At 45.0% G+C, this 20,534-nt stretch overlaps 1 protein-coding gene across 4 annotated transcripts in view; it reads left to right on the top strand.

The window, feature by feature from the left end:
- The window catches only part of FKBP5 (FKBP prolyl isomerase 5), a 112,748-nt gene extending 108,307 nt beyond the window's left edge, over positions 1–4,441 (top strand). For all 4 annotated transcript variants that reach the window (XR_004438681.1, XM_033216929.1, XM_033216930.1 and 1 more), the window contains 2 exons: positions 1,873–2,112; positions 3,179–4,441. Coding sequence is in view for 3 of the 4 variants with exons in the window: in XM_033216929.1 (XP_033072820.1) it covers positions 1,873–2,112; positions 3,179–3,286 (348 nt within the window). In the remaining variant the exon portion in view is untranslated. The remainder of the gene's footprint in view (positions 1–1,872; positions 2,113–3,178) is intronic.
- Positions 4,442–20,534: the final 16,093 nt, after the last annotated feature.

Here is a 20,534-nt window from a genome sequence, read left to right as displayed (position 1 = left end):
CAAGGTGTTGCTATTTTGCCCAGGCTGGTGTGCAGTGGCTATTCATAGGCATGAACATAATGTACTACAGCCTCAAACTCTCAGGCCCAAGCTGTCCTCCCATCTCAGCCTCCTGAGTAGCTGGGACTACAAGTGCATGCCACCACACCCTGCTAATTTTTAAGTTTATTTTTGTAGAGATGGGGGTCTTCCAAAGAGCTGGGATTAAAGTTGTGAGGTACCACACCCAGCACAGCCTTGACTACATTATTTGTCTGTTTTCTATTGAGAGAAGCAGTCATATAGTGTCACTGTTAACCCTATTTTTGGCAATAGGAAGCCTGTTCTCCTTTCTTTTTTTTTTTTTCTTTTGGAGATGGAGTCTTTCTCTGTTACCCAGGCTGGAGTGCAATAGTGCAATCTTGGCTTACTGCAACCTCCACCTCCCAAGTTCAAGCGATTCTCCTGCCTCAGCCTCCCAAGTAGCTGGGACCACAGGTGCCCACCACCATGCCTGGCTAATGTTTGTATTTTTAGTAGAGACAGGGTTTCACCATGTTGGCCCGGCTGGTCTCGAACTCCTGACCTCAGGTGATTTGCCGCCTCAGCTTCCCAAAGTGCTGGGATTACAGGTGTGAGTCACTGCACCCCAGCAATTTTCTTTTAACTTTGTTGATTATATCATTCTCTTTAAAGAAGGTTTTAATGTTTATGTAGTCAAATTTATCTTCTCCTTTTTAGTTAGAAAAGACTTCCCCACACCAAGATTATAAAAATAACTGAGGCCAGGCACAGTGGTTTACACCTGTGACCTGTAACTCCCGGACTTTCGGAGGCTGAGGCGAGAGGATTGCCTGAGCCCAGGAGGTAGAGGCTGCAGGGAGCTGCGATTGAGGCACTGCCCTCCAGCCTGGGCGACAGAGTGAGACTCTGCCTCAAAAAAATAATAATTAGATTTTAAATATTTTAAAATAAAAAACAATAGAAACATTTTATGGTTTTTTATATGTAAATATGATTGATCTAGAATTTATTTTTATGCTTACAATATGAGGTTAGAACTTAACTTTTTTTTTTTTTGGAGACAGAGTCTTACTCTGTCACCCAGGCTGGAGTGCAGTGGCATGATCTCGGCCCACTCCAACCTCCGCCTCCCTGGTTCAAGCAATTCTGCCTTGGCCTCCCAACTAGCTGGGATTACAGTTATGTGCCACCATGCCCGACTAATTTTTGTATTTTCAGCAGAGACAATATTTCGCCATGTTGGCCAGGCTGGTCTTGAACTCCTTACCTCAGGTGATCCACCTGCTTCATCCTCCCAAAGTGCTGGGATTACAGGCGTGAGCTACTGCACTCACCCTTAACTCTTATTTTCTACATAGATAGCTGCTGCTGTCCTGGCCCCATTTATTTTAAAGTTAACTCTCCACTGATTCACATTACCACCCTTGTCATTTTCAAACGTTTTTATATGCAGACACGTGACTGTTTCTGAATGATTCATTCTGTTTCACTGAGCTGTTTGTCCACATACTAGTAACCACACTGTCTTAATTTCAGTAGTTTTAAAGTTTGTCTTTTTCTCTGGTAGGACAAGTGCCTCCTAGTTTTTTCTTTTTTCCCATTTTTTTTTTTCAGCCATTCTTGGGCACTTACTTGTTCCAATGAACTTCTCAACAGCCCCCTCTCAAATCTCCTTGGTATCTTTCTAGAAATTGCATTAAATGCAGAAAATAATTTGGGTAGTAAATTTTGATCAGTAGTATATAATTATCTTGAGCCCCATTTTTTAAATACACTTTTTCCATCTCCTTTGGCAAGAGAACTTTGGTAAGCTGTTTGCTGAATTTATTAAAATTCATCCTTTCTAAAATATAAACCATCTATTCCTAGGCCCTTGGACTGGACAGTGCCAATGAGAAAGGCTTGTATAGGAGGGGTGAAGCCCAGCTGCTCATGAACGAGTTTGAGTCAGCCAAGGGTGACTTTGAGAAAGTGCTGGAAGTAAACCCCCAGAATAAGGCTGCAAGACTGCAGATCTCCATGTGCCAGAAAAAGGCCAAGGAGCACAACGAGCGGGACCGCAGGATATACGCCAACATGTTCAAGAAGTTTGCAGAGCAGGATGCCAAGGTGTGTGCAGAGCCCGCTGACTGCAGGTGGATCAAGAGCCTGCCATGCCCCTTTGATTTTAGGGGACAGGAACAGTTAAACAACCCAAGAGGCTCAAGAGTAGGAAAAACGATTTCCAATCTGATCTGAGGATGCTTTGGATCCAAAGGTTGAGTTACCAAAGGCACACGTCACCAAAGGCACGTCACCAAAGGCACACGTCGTGAGAGATGAGAAAAGTCAATTCCCTTCAGATGTATTAGATTGTTTCAAAAGTAATTGTGGATTTTAACATTACTTTCAATGGTAAAAACAGCAATTTTGCACCAACTCCCCACCCCCAAGTTAGAGTCTCACTCTGTCACCCAGACTGGAGTGCAGTGGTGCTATCATGGCTCACTGCAGCCTTGACTTCCCTGGTTCAAGTGATCCTCCCACCTCAGCCTCCTGAGTAGCTGGGACAAGCACACCACCACACCCGGCTAATTTTTTTTTATTTTTTGTAAAGATAGGGTTTCACTTTGTTGCCCAGGCTGGTCTCGAACCCCTGGCTTCAAGGGATCCTCCTACTTTGGTCTCCAGAAGTGCTGGGGTTATAGACATGAGCCACCATGCCTGGCCCTTTTGTCATTTTTGAAAAATTGTAAACCCATCAGGAATTTTTTTTTCAAGTAATACTTCCTCATTAAGACTTCTGATTTTCCTAGGAAATGGGATGTTATAGGAGCCCCACCATCACCACACCTGTTATCTTGAGGGTTGGCAGCCAGGCTGGCAAGTGTGGCAGGAGAGGTCTGTCTGGAGAGAGGGTGGCCTCCCTACAGCATAGTGGGCACTCTGGTCCCGTCCCCAGTCTCCAGGAATGCCCAGACTTCATTATCTCACAGCTGTCCTGTGTATCAACCAAAGGAAGGTGAAGCTCCCACTCTAACTAGTGGTAGCACAGCACTGACCTACCCAGCTAGATAACCTAGAGAAAATCGTTGCAATACCCTTGTGTTTGGGACCTGATCCACAGTCCGGAGGAGCCAGGAATTATTTCACGTCTTTTTTCTCTGACCTTCTTGATTGCTTATTTCTTCCTTAGGAAGAGGCCAATAAAGCGATGGCCAAGAAGACTTCAGAAGGGGTCACTAATGAAAAAGGAACAGACAGTCCAGCCGTGGAAGAAGAGAAACCTGAGGGCCACGTATGACGCCACGCCAAGGAGGGAAGAGTCCTGATGAACTCCGCCCCCTCCTCAATGGGCTTTCCCCCAACTCAGGACTGAACAGTGTTTAATGTCAAGTTTGTTATAGTCTATGTGATTCTGGAAGCAAATGGCAAAACCAGTAGCTTCCCAAAAACAGCCCCCCTGCTGCTGCCCGGAGGGTTCACTGAGGGGTGGCATGGGACCACTCCAGGTGGAACAAACAGAAATGACTGTGGTGTGGAGGGAGTGAGCCAGCAGCTTAAGTCCAGCTCATTTCAGTTTCTATCAACCTTCAGTATCCAATTCAGGGTCCCTTGAGATCATCCTAACAATGTGGGGCTGTTAGGTTTTACTTTTGAACTTTAATAGCACTGCAGAAACCTTTAAAAAAATGTGTCATGAATTTCTTCTTTCCTACAGTTGGGTGTAGGGTAGGGGAAGGAGGATGAGCTTGTTTTTTTTAAATGACTGAAGTGCTATAAATGTCATCTGTTGCATTTTTAACCAACAGAACCCACAGTAGAGGGGTCTCATGTCTCCCCAGTTCCACAGCAGTGTCACAGACGTGAAAGCCAGAACCTCAGAGGCCACTTGCTTGCTGACTTAGCCACCTCCCAAAGTCCCCCTCCTCAGCCAGCCTCCTTGTGAGAGTGGGTTTCTACCGCACGCAGCCTGCCCTGGGGGAGTAATTCTGTCATTCCTAAAACACCTTCAGCAATGATAATGAGCAGATGAGTTTCTGGATTACCTTTTCCTATTTTCGATGAAGTTCTGAGATACTGAAATATGAAAAGAGCAGTCAGAATCGTGCTTTTTCTCCCTCCTCTATTCCTTTAGGAAATCATATTCAATACACAGTACTTCCTACCAGCATTGCTACTGTTCAGCTGCTTCTTTCATTCTAATCCTTGCTATTAAGAATTTAAGACTTGTTCTTACAATATTTTTGACCTGGAGTGGATCTATTTACATAGCCATTTAGGATCCATGCAGCTTTTTTTGTCTTTTTAAGATTATTGGCTCATAAGCATATGTATACTGGTTTATGGAATTTTATCTACACTCCTCTATCATGCAAAAAAATTTTGACTTTTTAGTACTAAGCTTAATTTTTAAGAAACAAAATCTATAGGGTTGACAAATAAGTAGTTGCTCTTCTATGGTAGGGGTTTCACCTGCAGGTTTGACACGCAGTTGCTCGCTTTTCTTGCCCTGTCAAGCTTCTGTTCTGGCGTGAGTTGTGAAAGAGCTGAAGACAGCTTCCCATGCCGGGACCCAGCCAGCAGCCTCAAACTCCAGTACTTGAGCTGAGCATTGAACTAGGGCAAGTCTTAAAATAAATGTGTACATGTAGTTGAATTTCAGTCCTTACGGGTAAACAGATTGAGCATGGCTCTCTATTCCGTCAGCCTAAGAAACACTCATGGGAATGCATTTGGCAACCCAAGGAACCATTTGCTTAAACCTGGAACATCTCACTTTTTTAAATCCTAAAAAACACTGGCAGTTATATTTTAAATTAGTTTTTATTTTTATGGTGGTTTTTTTTTTTTTTTTTTTTTTTTTTTTTTTTTTTGAGGCGGAGTCTCGCTCTGTCGCCCGGGCTGGAGTGCAGTGGCCGGATCTCAGCTCACTGCAAGCTCCGCCTTCCGGGTTCTCGCCATTCTCCTGCCTCAGCCTCCCGAGTAGCTGGGACTATAGGCGCCCGCCACGTCGCCCGGCTAGTTTTTTGTATTTTTTTTAGTAGAGACGGGGTTTCACAGTGTTAGCCAGGATGGTCTCGATCTGCTGACCTCGTGATCCGCCCGTCTCGGCCTCCCAAAGTGCTGGGATTACAGGCTTGAGCCACCGCGCCCGGCCTATGGTGGTTTTATCAAAAGACTTTTATTATTAGATTAGGACCCCCTTAAAACCTAAAAATCAAGTTATTATCTTTTATAATACTTTTCTTCTCCATGGAATGAATGGAATCAATTTGTGAGTTTTTTCCTTTAATGATAACTAAAATCCCTCTAATTTCTCATTTAGGCTTTTGTCTTTTTTATGAGATATTTCTTTTAAAAGCCCTAGTCTCACCTACGAAATATGAAGCGCAAACGCTGATTTTGCTTACTCGTTCAACTGTTTGGAAAGCTCTGTAGAGTATGGTTCCAGTAAGGCCAAGATTAAAATTTGATACTAAAAAGGCCACCTCGCTTTTTGCAGATAACAAACAAGAAAGCTATTCCAAGACTCAGATGATGCCAGCTGTCTCTCACATGTGTATTATGGTTCACCGGGGGAACTGGCAAGAGTGTGTGGGGAGGGAAAGGGTGTGTGAGTGGTTCTGAGCAAATAACTACAGGGTGCCCGTTACCACTCAAGAAGACACTTCACGTATTCTGGTACCAAATTCAGTCATCTTAAACAATTTGTGTAGAAGTCCACAGGCATCTTTCAACCTTTTAGGCTGCATATGGATTGCCAAGTCAGCATATGACGAATTAAAGACTTTTTTTTTTAAAATCATTTAGATGCACTTTTTTGTGTGTTCTTTAAATAAATCCAAAAAAACAAATGTGACCTCCCATTGTTTTTGGTTTTGCTTAAGTGATTTTCAGGGAAAGCTATATTGGTTAAAAAACCATGGTGGGGGCCAACTTGAAGAAATTAGACATCAGAGAGGTCAGGCTCGGTGGCTCATGCTTGTAATCCCAGCACTTTGGGAAGCTGAGGCAGGTGCATCACCTGAGGTCAGGAGTTCAAGACCAGCCTGGCCAATGTGGTAAAACCCCATCTCTACTAAAAATACAAAAATTAGCCAGGTCTGGTGGTGCACACCTGTAATCCCAGCTACTTGGGAGGCTGAGGCAGGAGAATTACTTGAACCTGGGAGGTGGAATTTGCAGTCAGCTGAGATTGTGCCACTGCACTCTGGCCTGGGTGACAGAGTGAGACTCGGTCTCAAAAAAAAAAAAAAAAAAAAAAATCAGAAAATTGGCAATGGACAGTATCGTCCTACACTTTGCTCTGAGGTGCACCTGAAACCAACATTGGGGTGAAAGTGGCAGAACAATGCATCATTGCTAAAAAGAACCAAGTAATCAGAAAAATAAAAGGGTTCTGTTTTTTCATTAGCCAGTGGATATTTCACCTTTTTAAGCTGATTTTAAGGTAGGTTCAATTTGCAAAATAAAATTTAATTGTGCTCTTTAATAAATATATGAAACATAAGTAAGCATATCTCAGGTGGTGTTCCGTATTGAGCATACATTTCTTAAGTAGCATGTATCATCAATACCCATCATCACAGACTCTGAAGGCGTAAGGAGATGTCACATATACTGCAAATCCTAATTTTCACACTGCAAAAGAAAGTGGCACAGTGCTGGAAAGGTACTTACTAGGACCTCTGAGGTCTACAGACAGGTTGATGCAGGTTCTAGGCACCCTTTATTCCCTCTGAATTATTGGCTTCATCTCTGGATTTGAATTATATTTCTCCCTCCTGGCTATTAAATTATTTGGCGATGAAATAAATTCCTAGCTGGGTGCAGTGGTTTGTGCTTATAACCCTAGCACTTTGGGAGGCTGAGGTGGGCAGGTAGCTTGAGCCCAGGAGTTCGAGACCAGCCTGGGCAACATGGCAAGACCCTGTCTCTACAAAAAGTACAAAAATTAGATGTGATGGTTTGCACCTTTAGGCCCAGTTACAGGCTGAGGTGGGAGGATCACTTGAGCCCTGGGAAGTTGAGGCTGCCGTGAGCCATGAGCACGCCACTGCACTCCAGCCTGGGTGACAGCAAGACCCTATCTCAACAGTAATAAGTTCCCTTTATTTGCATGCTTTTTTTTCTAAGAAAATAATGATCACCCTAGGGATCTTGAGGATGAGCCAGAGAAGATTCCTGGCTGTAAATCTGTGATCTCAGTAATTCAGAGGCAGCCTGCACAACCTCCAAACATGAGGACTGCCAGTGAAGGGCTTTGTCTATACTTACTTGGCCTTAGCAGCATACTGAACTCCGCTTTTAGTATGGTATATTTGAACCCTGTATTCTCTGAGACTGGAGACTATCTCCAATATTGGTGACAAAACTCATTGAATTTGAGCCAGTTAGTCAAAATCCTGAAACTCAGAATTTCCCAACCCAGCTGTATATTTTTTCCATCAGCTGGCTACTTATGCATTTGAATGACAATGGCTGACAAAAGTGCATAAAAGGACGGGCTCTGATGGCTTGAAAAGTTTTGGTAGACTTTCAGTACTTCCCTTCAGATTTTTCTCTACTACATGTCTGACGTGGAGATTTCTGTGGGAGAAGGCACTATCTGTAATTGCCCAGAATCTCCACATGTGACCTTAATATATGGCAAGAAAGAGACATCGTTAAATACAACTCCTAAGATTTTTGACAGCATCTTGTTTGGGTAACTGCAGCCTATAGTTAGAACAATTCAAGCACAGTTTATAAGGCAGGGATTCTTTGTCTTCTAAAGATGAGGGAACCTCAGAGAATCAAGAATGGGGAGGACCCAGAATGGTGATACAGCCAGCCCATGGCCATCCAGGTCACCTGATGCCCTTGTACCATCTTAAAACAGGTCTTTTTCTAGTATGATGAGTGATGCTCTTGGTGTATGGAAGGAGATGTTGGTACTTCCTTAGAATTCCCACACATTCAGTGGAACTGAAATGGCAGCAGAGCCACAGGCCTCATAGTCTACTTTGGAACAAAGCTATGGTGGGAAGCTCGCCAGCGTGTTAAGCAGAGGCATCTTTTTAAAATACACTTTAGGGGCCAGGGATCGTGGCTCACACCTGTAATCCCAGCACTTTGAGAGGCTGAGGCAGGAGGATTGCTTGAGGCCAGGAGTTCAAGACCAGCCTAGGCAACACAGCAAGACCCCATCACTACAAAATATATATATTTAATTAGCTACACATGGTGGTGCATGCCTGTAGTCCCAGCTACTTGTGAGGCTGAGGTGAGAGGATACTTGAGGCCATGAGTTCAAGGCTGCAGTGAACTATGATCATGCCACTGCACTCCAGCCTGGGCAACAGAGTGAGACCCTGTCTCTAAAATTAGAAAGAAAAAAATGTGGCTGCTACATTATTTCCACTTCTCAAATCTCCACAAGGTCACTGGTCCTTGCTAACCCATGACTAAGCAGGGAAGGAATTCTGGGATGTATGTTTCCATCTTGGCTTAGTTGACACATTGCAAATACACCATGTGGCTAAGCCTTTCTTTTTTTTGTTTTTGAGAGGGAGTTTTGCTCTTGTTGCCCAGGCTGGAGTGCAATGGCACAATCTCGGCTCACTGCAACCTCCACCTCCCGTATTCAAGTGATTCTCCTGCCTCAGCCTCCCAAGTAGCTGGGATTACAGGTGTCCGCCACCATGCCCAGCTAATTTTTTTGTATTTTTATTTTATTTTATTTTATTTTATTTTTTTGAGGCGGAGTCTCGCTCTGTCACCGGGACTAGAGTGCAGTGGCCGGATCTCAGCTCACTGCAAGCTCCGCCTCCCGGGTTTACACCATTCTCCTGCCTCAGCCTCCGGAGTAGCTGGGACTACAGGCGCCCGCCACCTCGCCCGGCTAGTTTTTTTTGTATTTTTAGTAGAGACGGGGTTTCACTGTGTTAGCCAGGATGGTCTTGATCTCCTGACCTCGTGATCCGCCCATCTCGGCCTCCCAAAGTGCTGGGATTACAGGCTTGAGCCACCGCGCCCGGCCTGTATTTTTAGTAGAGATGGGGTTTCACCATGTTGGCCAGGCTGTTCTAGAACTCCTGACCTGAGGTGATCAACTCGCCTTGGCCTCCCAAAAAGCTGGGAGCCACTGGGTTCCGCCTGTGTCTAAGCCTTTCTTGAGGTATTAAATATTTCCAGCCTGGGTCTGCTCTGAGATAGCGTGTTTTCATAAGATAAATCCTTATCGTAGGAATTGTTCTTGGCTTAAAGTTATCTCCTTAAAGCTTCTAAGGAAATAAATGGTAAGAATAAATAGTTAATGATGAGTATTTGGGGATGCAATGACTAATTCTAGTGAATGACTTGATGAGTTTGTATCACATCTGCTCACAACCATGTTTCCACACTAAGGACTCCTGAATTTTTTTGTCTTAAAAACTTAGGCCGGGTGTGGTGGCTCAAGCCTGTAATCCCAGCACTTTGGGAGGCAGAAGCAGGTGGATCACGAGGTCAGGAGATCGAAACCATCCTGGCTAACACGGTGAAACCCAGTCTCTACTAAAAAATACAAAAAACTAGCCGAGCACGGTAGCAGCGCCTGTAGTCCCAGCTACTCCAGAGGCTGAGGCAGGAGAATGGCGTAAACCCGGGAGGCGGAGCTTGCAGTGAGCCGAGATCGCGCCACTGCACTCCAGCCTGGGCGACAGAGCGAGACTCTGTCTAAAAAAAAAAAACCAAAAACAAACAAACAAAAAAACCTTAAACCTGCCGGGTGTCCTAGCTCACGCCTGTAATCCCAGCACTTTGGGAGGTCGAGGCGGGCGGATCACGAGGTAAGGAGATCGAGACCATCCTGGCTAACACAGTGAAACCCCGTCTCTACTGAAAATACAAAAAATTAGCTGGGCGCGGTGGCGGGCGCCTGTCGTCTCAGCTACTCGGGAGGCTGAGGCAAGAGAATGGCGTGAACCCGGGAGGCGGAGCTTGCGGTGAGCCGAGATCGCGCCCCTGCACTCCAGCCTGGGTGACAGAGTGAGACTCTGTCTCAAAAAATAAAAAAATTTAAACCCATGTGTATCCTATTGCCCTTTGTGGATACCAGAGTCTTCCTAATATGACACCAGCCTTTACCTGTAGTTAATAAAATGTGATTCCCCTTCTCCCACTGAGGGATCAGGAACACTGCCTTACTCATCACCGTCCTCAGTAGCCAATGCGTCATCCCCCATCTAGAACATAGCAGATGCTCAGTAAGCTGGCTTTGTCCCTCCTCTGAAGGCAGCCTCTTGTCTGTATTCCAGTGGCCCTTCACTCCTGTTACCTGAGATGTGGAAGCCAAAGCCCCATGATACTCTGGCTGTCCCTGCAGCCTGATTTTGTGTCTTGAATTCTTTTCCAAGTGATGAACTAGCAGCAACTTGAATTTTGGAAGCCCATAACTGTAAAATGGGTCCACGGTCTTCAGGCTACGTTGATCTTAAATCTATTTTTAGTCACAATTGATAACTCAAAGTTCACCAAATAAGAAGATCAAATGTATTTTCCTTAAAAGTATTCTAAGACCACCCCGCCCAGTCTGGTGCCCTGGTCAGCCAGCCCCCAAACATTTCCGGCCCATCTGTTGTGAACCAGATACTGTTCCATTGAGGTGAAGGATGGGGCCCCCTTGGACTGAGCAAAATGAGGCAGGCAGACGGCTGCACCACCACAGAGCATCTGCCGTCTGTGGCTGACACCTACAAAATAGGGAACAGCAGGAAACTCAAGCCTGCCTCTCCAGCTCTCCCCACTCATTCACAGCCACACTGGAGACCAAGTCAAGCCAGGGCCCACCCCACTGCTGACATCCAGCCCAGTGCTACTGGGCAAGCCCTTCCTCAACGCTGCCCCCAGCTGGCCACTATTCCACCTCTGTGCTTCTCTCCAAGTATCTGGGGCTGCGAAAAGTGCCGGGCCCTACCCTGATCTACACCATCCCTCTTGCCCTGGGCCCAGCCAGGATGGTTTCTCCTGGTGGCAGGACGTTCATCTCTTTGGCACACCAGGCAGAAGTCTGGGAGCAGAGAGCTATGTCCTTATATTTGTTTTTCAGTTACCTGTCTACTGGAATACAGCTGCAAAAAACCAGTTTCCTTTATTTACAAGGCAACTGTACAGATACACCACGCCTAACTTTGTTTACTACATGGTCACTAGCATGTACTGAATTTCAAGGAAATATGTTTTTGCTACATCTTAATTAGCACTACCCCCTTAGGTGAAATTTGGGCTAGGTGCAGTGGCTCACACCTGTCATTGCAGCACTTTGGGAGGCCAAGGCAGGAGGATCACTTGAAGCCAGGAGTTTGAGACTAGCCTGGAAAACAAAGCAAGACCCTGTCTCTATTTTAAAATCAGCGGGGCATGATGGCGCACGCCTGTAGTCTCTGCTACTCACATGAGGCGGGAGGATTGCTTGAGCTCAGGAGGTTGAAGCTGCAGTGAGCTGTGATCATGCCACTGCACTCCAGCCTGGGTGATAGAGTGAGACCCTGTCTCAGATAGATAGATAGATAGATAGATAGATAGATAGATAGATAGATAGGCAGGCCAGGCGCGGTGGCTCATGCCTGTAATCCCAACACTTTGGGAGGCCGAGGTGGGTGAATCATGAGATCAGGAGATCAAGACCATCCTGGCTAACACAGTGAAACCCTGTCTCTACTAAAAATACAAAAAATTAGCTGGGCATGGTGATGGGCGCCTGTAGTCCCAGATACTCAGGAGGCTGAGATAGGAGAATGGCATGAACCTGGGAGGCGGAGCTTGCAGTGAGCTGAGATTGTGCCATTACACTCCAGCCTGGGCCATAGAAACTCCATCTCAAAAAATAATAAATACATAAATAAATAACTTCCTGACGGTTCTGGGAACCCTTACCTCTTTGTCACCAACACACTTCCCCTGCAGAGAAAGCTACACTGCTTGAGTGAGTTGGTAAATGCTTCTCTCTCTCCCACCCTGTCTCTCAAAGTCACGCAAGGCTTTCTATATGGGCTTCTAAACTTTCTCTGAACCCAGCCATGTCTAGTTGACAAGAAGCAGATTGTAATAAGACAGTACAGTGAGGTTTGCACCCTTCTACCCTTCAGCTGTTACCAAATGTGACAGTAGGTAAACAAATAAACCAAGCCACCTTCAGGCTGCAAGTCTGGGCCTCAGAACCAAGTTATAACCTGAGACAACCCCAGTTGACTGGATGATCACCAAGACCAGACTTCCTACAGACAGTGCTGCCCGCTTCTGCAGTGTGATTTCTTAGGTGATAACTGTAAAACGGGGCCCCTCATAAGGTCCTCATCAGGACCTCCTCAGTATGAGGAACCCAGAGGCCTCCAATGTTTGGCAAGAGTACTGGTTTGGGTCCAGCTCTGTGTTGGGATATCTTGTTTCCTCACCCGTGAAATAATAATGGCTAATATTTATACAACTATTTAAATTATAGTAGAAAACACATACCGGCCAGGCGCGGTGGCTCAAGCCTGTAATCCCAGCATTTTGGGAGGCCGAGACGGGCGGATCACGAGGTCAGGAGATCGAGACCATCCTGGCTAACACGGTGAAACCTCGTCTCTACTAAAAATACAAAAACTAGCCAGGCGACGTGGCGGGCGCCTGTAGTCCCAGCTACTCGGGAGGCTGAGGCAGGAGAATGGCGTAAATTTGGGAGGCGGAGCTTGTAGTGAGCCGAGATCCGGCCACTGCACTCCAGCCCGGGCGACAGAGCGAGACTCCGTCTCAAAAAAAAAAAAAAAAAAAAAAAAATACTATGATATTTATCATCTTAACCATTTTTCAGGTTTTTTTTTTTTTTTTTTTTTTTTTTTTTTTTTTTTTGAGACGGAGTCTGGCTCTGTCGCCCAGGCTGGAGTGCAGTGGCCGGATCTCAGCTCACTGCAAGCTCCGCCTCCCGGGTTTACGCCATTCTCCTGCCTCAGCCTCCCGAGTAGCTGGGACTACAGGCGCCCGCCATCTCGCCCGGCTAATTTTTTGTATATTTTAGTAGAGACGGGGTTTCACCGTGTTAGCCAGGATGGTCTCGATCTTCTGACCTCGTGATCCGCCCGTCTCGGCCTCCCAAAGTGCTGGGATTACAGGCTTGAGCCACCGCGCCCGGCCGGTTTTTTTTTTTTTTTGAGACAGGGTCTCGTTCTGTTGCCCAGGCTGGAGTGCAGCGGCATGATCTTGGCTCACTGCAACCTCTACCTCCTGGGTTCAAGCAATTCTTGCTCCTCAGCCTCCCAAGTAACTGGGCATGGGCCACCATACCTGGCTTTTTTGTATTTTTAGTAGAGATGAGATTTCATCATGTTGGCCAGGCTGGTGTTAAATACAGTAAGAAGTTCTTCTTCAAAGGTTTATCTTGTTTCAGTTTCCTTGTCCTCTGTTCCCTGCTTTCAAGGCCAGACTTCCTTACTCTGTGTCCCCCTGCCCTGGTAAACGACGTTCCCGCCAGTCCTTATCTACAGAGCCCACATTCCACATCTGCTACCCACTCTGTGAATTACCCCTCCCATCGCAATGACCCTTCCTGCGGAAACTGTCCCCCACCCCCACCAGTGTAACCACATCCCTGCACTTTTCAAGTTAGCCAACTGGGTTCAGCTTAGATTGATCCAGCTCCAGCCAATGGAGACAGGACACAGCAGCAGGGACAAGCTGCGTTAGGAATAAAAACCCCTTCCCTCCTTTGTTTGGGGTGCTCTCATGGCAACCAGACCTACGAGAAGCACCCTTCTGCAGAAGCAAATTTGCCTTGCTGAGAGATCCTTTGTCTCAGTGCTAGTTCTTCTGTGCAGCACCAAGCATTTGTTTCCAACAAATTTGGTGGCCCGTATGGGGACCTCATTCTCCTCTGGGAAAGGGTCTCCGATCACCTCTCATGAGGAGATGTGTCCCGCTGCCTTATTGTGGTAGCCTCAGGGGTAAAGAATCAGGACCTACCCGGTACAACAAATAAACCCAGATTCTCAGCAACACAGGAAGAAAAGGTCTGCAGTTACCATGGTGACCAGGTAACTCTATGCACAGACCAAGGTAAGAAAAACTGTGGGGGCGGGGAAGCACTTTCTTGGTGGTCGGGACAGTTTGGAGGTTGAAAGTGTGTAAATGAGTCACACAAGTAAGTGCAAAGCAAGTGTAGAGTAAAAGTAAAGGAGTGCAAGAAATCTCCAGTGTGGCGGTTGAGCCTCCAGGGAAAGTGAGCAAAACAGAAAAAAAATCTCTAGTAAAAGAGATTGAGCCCCACACACACTCAGGTTGAGCTTCCAGGGAAAAGGGTGCAAGAAATCTCTAATACGAGAGACTGAGCCCCCATTAACTTCCAGGATGGGAAATACCCCTAGTAAAACAGGAACTACAAAGGACCAAACATAATAAAAAGCAACAGATGATAAAATAATGTTGTTTTATTTGTACCAAAGAAGCTATTCTTAAACGTTCAGTTTTCTGGCCAAGGTTTCGGTCAAATAAGGATTAGATTTGTCAACTTTTAATAAAGTATGTAAATAACAAAAGCCCTGTCTCCCAGGAAGAAAGAGACTATGCCCTGTGCTGGTGGCAGGGGCCTGTCCTTCTCTATCCCCTAAAAACTGCAGGAAACAAGCCAGAAAATACCTCCCCTAAATAAATTAAAATCCCTAACCCCAAACAATCCACTAGCAAGTGGGATTCAAAATTTCCCTTTCCCGTCCTCCTCAAAAAAGTCTACCCCAACCCTTTTTCCTTTAAGCAAAGTGCCTCTAGGAGGGGGGGAAACTGGCTTTGTAAATGCCCCCTTAACTAGTTCAGAGGTCAGAAACCTAAGGAAAAAACTGAAACCACTATTAGACGATCTTTTTAGGGTTGCGGATCAAATTAACCAATTTTTAGGACCACACGTATACACTTGGGCTGAGCTAATGTCCATCTAAGTATTCTCTCTTCGGGGGAGGAAACAGCTATGATCTGCAGGGCGGCTATGACAGTCTGGAAGTGCAAACACCCTCCCAGTCAAAACATCCCTGCAGCAGAACAAAAATCATCGGCCCAAAACCCCCAGTGGGATAATAACAATGCAGCCCACCGAGAAAACATGAAAGGCCTTAGGAAAATGATAGTTAAAGGGATTCAGGAATCAGTGCCTCAAACCCAAAATATTTCCCGACATTTAGTATGCAGACAGGAAAAAACAAAGGGCCCACGGAGTTTTTAAACAGACTCAAGGAACAGGTAAGAAAATATACAGGCTTAAACCTAAAGGATTCCCTTGGACAGGGGATGTTAAAGCTCCATTTTGTTACTAATAGCCAAATATCACAAAGAAATTACAAAAAATAGAGAATTGGAAAGATCAACCTATAGAGGGAACAGAGGGAGTCAGGGAGAGAGAGAAAAAGAGGCAAAGAGAGACAGTCAAGGAGAGACAGAGAGACAGAGACAGAGAGGCAGAAAGAGAAAGAGAGAGGGGGAGGAAAAGACAGAGAGCCAGATGGAGAGGGAGAGAGAGGCAGAGAAAGAAAGAAGATAAAACAAATGTTTCAAATGTAAAAGAACAGGTCACTTCAAAAGATAATGTTCCAAATGGGAAAAAGAAACAAAAGTCATATATAAAAGCAGATCAGCTAATATTAAATTTCTGTTAATTCCAGAGGCAAGAACAAACCTATTAAGGAGAGATCTAATGCTGAAATTTGGCTTAAGCCACTGTATTAATCAGGGAAAATTTCTCACCTCCCTAAACTTACTCACCACCACAGATGAAAACCGTATCTATCCTGATATATGGTCAAAAAAAGGAAATTGAGAGAAATTATGAGTTCCTCCAATCGAGGTCAAATTTTAAAATCCTGGGAAAATAGTAAAAAGAAAACCCTTCCTTTGAAAGCTGGAGAAATAATCTAGCTGACCAAATAGACAAGTGAGCTGCCTTTTCCCAAGTGGTACCCATTTTCCATTTAGCCCCTTGCCTTCCCTTCCAGCTGCTGTCCCCATCTTCTCCCATAAAGACTAAAAAAAGGTTAAAGGAAATAGGAGCCAAGAAAAGCTCAGAGGGAAGGTGGGTACTACCAGATGGGAGGAAAATGTTGTCTAAACCTCTCATGAGGGAAATATTGTCGCAGCTCCATCAAGGATCTCACTGGGGACCTCAAGCCATGTGTGGTGCGGTCCTCAGAGTTTATGGGTGTATAAGCATATATACTCCGCTAAGGAAGTAGTAGATAGTTACAGGGTGTGCAGAAAAACTAATAAACAAACCCTAAAAAGGCAACCTCCTGGGGGCAAAAATCCAGGGCTAAGACCATTCCAAAGTGCTCAAATTAATTACACGGAGATGCCCCCAGTCGGTTGCCTGAAGTACTTATAGGTAATAGCAGACCACTTCACTCGCTGGGTAGAAACTATTCCATTCTCAAGTGCAACCACCAGTAGTGGAGTTAAAGCATTAGTTAAAAACATTATACCCAGGTTTGGACTAATAGAAAACATGGATTCAGATAATGGAGCCCATTTCACAGCACATGTCATTAAAAAGCTAGCCCAGGTGCTAGACATAAAATGGGAATGCCATATCCCTTGGCAGGAAGAGTAAAAAGAATGAACCAGACTCTTAAAAAAAACCACCTAACCAAATTAATCCTAGAAACCCAGCTACCCTGGACTAAATGTCTCCCCATTGCCTTGTTGAGAATCAGAACCATCCCTTGGAAAGATATCAGCTTATCCCCTTATAAAATGTTATATGGGCTATCTTATTTACACATTCCACTACTGACATTCCTACATTTAAAAGAAAATATCAGTTTCTCAAAAATTATGCCCTTGGTCTATCTTCCACTTTCTCTTCTCTTAAAACCAAAAGTCTCTTAGCACAGGCGCCGCCCCCTGGAATTCCCAGAACATCAACATCAGCCGAGATCACGCCCTCATCAAAGGGTGGAAAAAGGAAAGCTTGAACCAGCTTGGGAAAGACCTTATCTAGTGCTCCTGGCCACTGAAACTGCAGCCCGAACAGCGAAAAAAGGATGAATTCCTCATACTCAAGTGAAAAAGCATTGCCAGCTCCGGAGTCACGGGCCACTATTCCAGGGGAAAGTCCTACCAAACTAAAGCTAAGAAAAGCCTAACCCTCCTATATCTACTATATTATTCTACCGTCTTTTCCCACTTTGTAGCTAGTCACCTTATTATTATCATAACTAAATCAAGCCTACCTCAAGTTATCACTTTTCTGCTTGCCTCATTCTGCCCTGAAGGATCTCCAAAACCAAAGAAAGTTAGTCTCGATCAATAAGTACCTTTGCCCCTCCAAAATAAACAAAACTGCTAATAATCATAAAACTTATACCAGATGTGCACAAAGCGCGGGGTGGAGGTTCTGTTGTGGTTAGGAAGATGAACTCTGGACCACCAAACATCAAGGCTAGACCTCCCCAGCAGGAAGCTGCATTAATCTAAAGCCCTACGTCCACCTTACCAAAGGCATAACTCCCTCTAATTGTCAGCCTTAGCAGTGTCACACCCTGTACAAATCTTTATCACTGTCCCCACCTCCACTGATACTAACCCCACTCTAAGGCATTTCTATGGCCTAAAAGCTAATTTTCGTTCTGGGACAGACGCAATAGGATCTTTTGAAATGTGTTTCATTGATCCCTCACCCCCTTCCCTTTCTCCTTCTCCAGACCCTTCTTTCAATCAAACTGTTATTTTTTCCAATAACAAAGCCATAGTTGACATTATAAACATTAGAGATTTAAAACAAACTTTAGCAGTTGAGACAGGATACCAAAATGCAAATGCCTGGTTGGAATGGGTTAAATATTCTGTTCGCACACTAAATAAAAGCAACTGTTGCATTTGTGCAAGACAGGCCAGGGGCTCAAATAGTGCCTTTCCCACTCGGATGGTCTTCTAACGAATTGGGCATAAGCTGCATCGTAAGTTTCTTCCAAAACCCCACAACCTGGGGCAGCAAGCCACGCAAGACTCTCTCACTGCTATTCCCCAAAGTCAAAGGCTCTGCGGATCAGCCCCCAGGGATCATCCGGCCTCCAGCCTCAGATGTTAATTTTACCTCGAGTCTCTCACAGCAGGGGGAGAAATTAATGTCTCTCAAAGACCTAAAAGGGTGCAGCGAGACTAAGCCTTTCCAAGAACTTACCAGTCAAGCTGCCCTTACTCAATCCCGAGCAGACATGTGGTGGTATTGCGGGAAACTACTATTAAGTTCTCTGCCGAGTAATTGGAGTGGCACTTGTGCTCCAGTTCAATTGGCCATCCCTGTCACCCTGGCATTCCGCCAACACAGTAAGCAAGAAAGTCAGAACCGAGTTTAAAAAAAAAAAAAAAAAAAAAGTGCTTCACCGGATCTTTTAACCCTCATGTTTATATAGACACTATTAGAATTCCACAAAGAGTAACAGATAACTTTAAAGCCCAGAATCAAATAGCTGCAGGATTTTAATCTGTGCTGTTTCAGTTGTCAACTATAAACAAAAATGTAGATTACACAAATTACGTTTATTACAACCAACAACGATTTGTTAATTATACTAGAGATACTATGATAGCTGAACAATTAGGACCCACCAGTCAAATGGCCTGGGAAAACAGCATAGCATTCAACATAATACTAGCGAAAGAGGCCGAAGTCTGTGTCATGATGAAAGTCCAATGTTACACTTTTATCCCTAATAACACAGCCCCCAACAACACAATAACAAAGGCTTTGCAAGGCCTAACCCTCCTCATCCAACAAGTTAGCAAATCTAGACTAAACAGCCCCTTCACAAATTTAATGGGAAATTGGTTCAGCAAACGGAAGGGACTTATGTCCTCAATCCCCACGTCTCTTACCACGGAAATAGGGTTGCTTTTTCTTGTAGGATGCTGTATCATACCCTGTGCCCAAGGATGAATACAAAAGCTTGTTAAAACAGCTCTCACCAAAACCTCCCTCAATCCTCCTTTTCCTCCTTATTCAAACAAGCTTTTTCTTTTAAAAGACCACGTAAAACAACAGAGCCAAATTATATTTTAAAAGTCTGAAGAAGCACTTTATAAAAAATTAAAGGGAGGAATTGTTAAATACAGTAAGAAGTTCTTCTTCAAAGGTTTATCTTGTTTCAGTTTCCTTGTCCTCTGTTCCCTGCTTTCAAGGCCAGACTTCCTTACTCGGTGTCCCCTGCCCTGGTAAACGGCGTTCCCACCAGTTCTTATCTACAGAGCCCACATTCCACATCTGCTACCCACTCTGTGAATTACCCCTCCCACCGCAATGGACCTTCTGGCAAAAACTGTCCCCCACCCCCGCCAGTGTAACCGCATTCCTGCACTTTTCAAGTTAGCCAACCGGTTCAGCTTAGATTGTGCAATCCAACTCCAGCCAATGGAGACAGGACACAGTAGCGAGGACAAGCTGCGTTAGGAATAAAAACCCCTTCCCTCCTTTGTCCGGGGTGCTCTCGTGGTGACCAGACCTACGAGAAGCACCCTTCTGCAGAAGTAAATTTGCCTTGCTGAGAGATCCTTTGTCTCGGTGCTGGTTCTTCTTTGTAGCACCGAGCATTTGTTTCCAACAGCTGGTCTCCAACTCCTGACCTCAGGTGATCCACTCACCTCAGCCTCCCAAAGGACTGGGATTACAGGTGCAAGCCACTGCACCCAGCTTGTTTTTTTGAAACAGGGCCTTGCTCTGTCACCCAGGCTGGAGTGCAGTGGCACCCGCATGGCTCACTGTAGCCCTTGACCTCCCAGGCTCAAGTGATCCTCCCACCTCAGCCTCCCAAGTAGCTACAGGCACACACTGCCATGCACAGCTATTTTTTGGTTGTTGTTGTTGCTGCTGTATTTTTAGTAGAAATGGGTTTTTGCCATGTTGCTCAGGCTGGTCTCAAACTCCTGGATTCAAGTGATCCTCCTGTCTTGGCCTCCCAAAGTGCCCAGCCTAAACATTTTTCAATGCACAGTTAACTATATTGACATTATTGTGCAACCAATCTCTAAAACTTTTTCATCTTACAAAACTCACACTGCACCCATTAAACAACTCCCCATTCCCCTTCCCCCCACTCCCTGGCAACCACCATTCTACTGTTTCTATGCATGTGACTGCTCTGGGTTCCACAGATAAGTGGAATGCTATGGTATTTATCCTTTTGTGACTGGCATATTTCACTTAGCATAGTGTCCTCAAGGGTCACCCATGTTGCAGCATCTGTCAGAATTTTTTTCCAGCCTGTCCCTGGATCTAAGAAAGGAATGTTTTCATTTTTTAAGGCTGAATCATGCATTGTACATATACATATATCGTGTTTTGTCTATTCATCTGTCAATGGGTGCCTGGATGTTTCCACCTTTGGCTATTGTGAATAATGCTTCTATGAACGTGTCTACACAAATATCTCCTAGAGACCTTGCTTTTAATTATTTTGGTTCTATGCCCTCAAGTAGAATTGCTGGATCAAAGGGTAACTCTATTTTGAATTTTTTGAGGAACTGTCATACAGTTTCCACAGCAGAGGCACCATTTTACACCCCCAATAACAGTA

Source organism: Trachypithecus francoisi, unplaced genomic scaffold (genome assembly GCF_009764315.1).
Source record: "Trachypithecus francoisi isolate TF-2019V2 unplaced genomic scaffold, Tfra_2.0 Lachesis_group10, whole genome shotgun sequence".
Classification (NCBI taxonomy): Eukaryota; Metazoa; Chordata; class Mammalia; order Primates; family Cercopithecidae; genus Trachypithecus; species Trachypithecus francoisi.
Note: the sequence above shows the minus strand (reverse complement) of the source record. Positions and strands in the feature narration are given on the sequence as shown.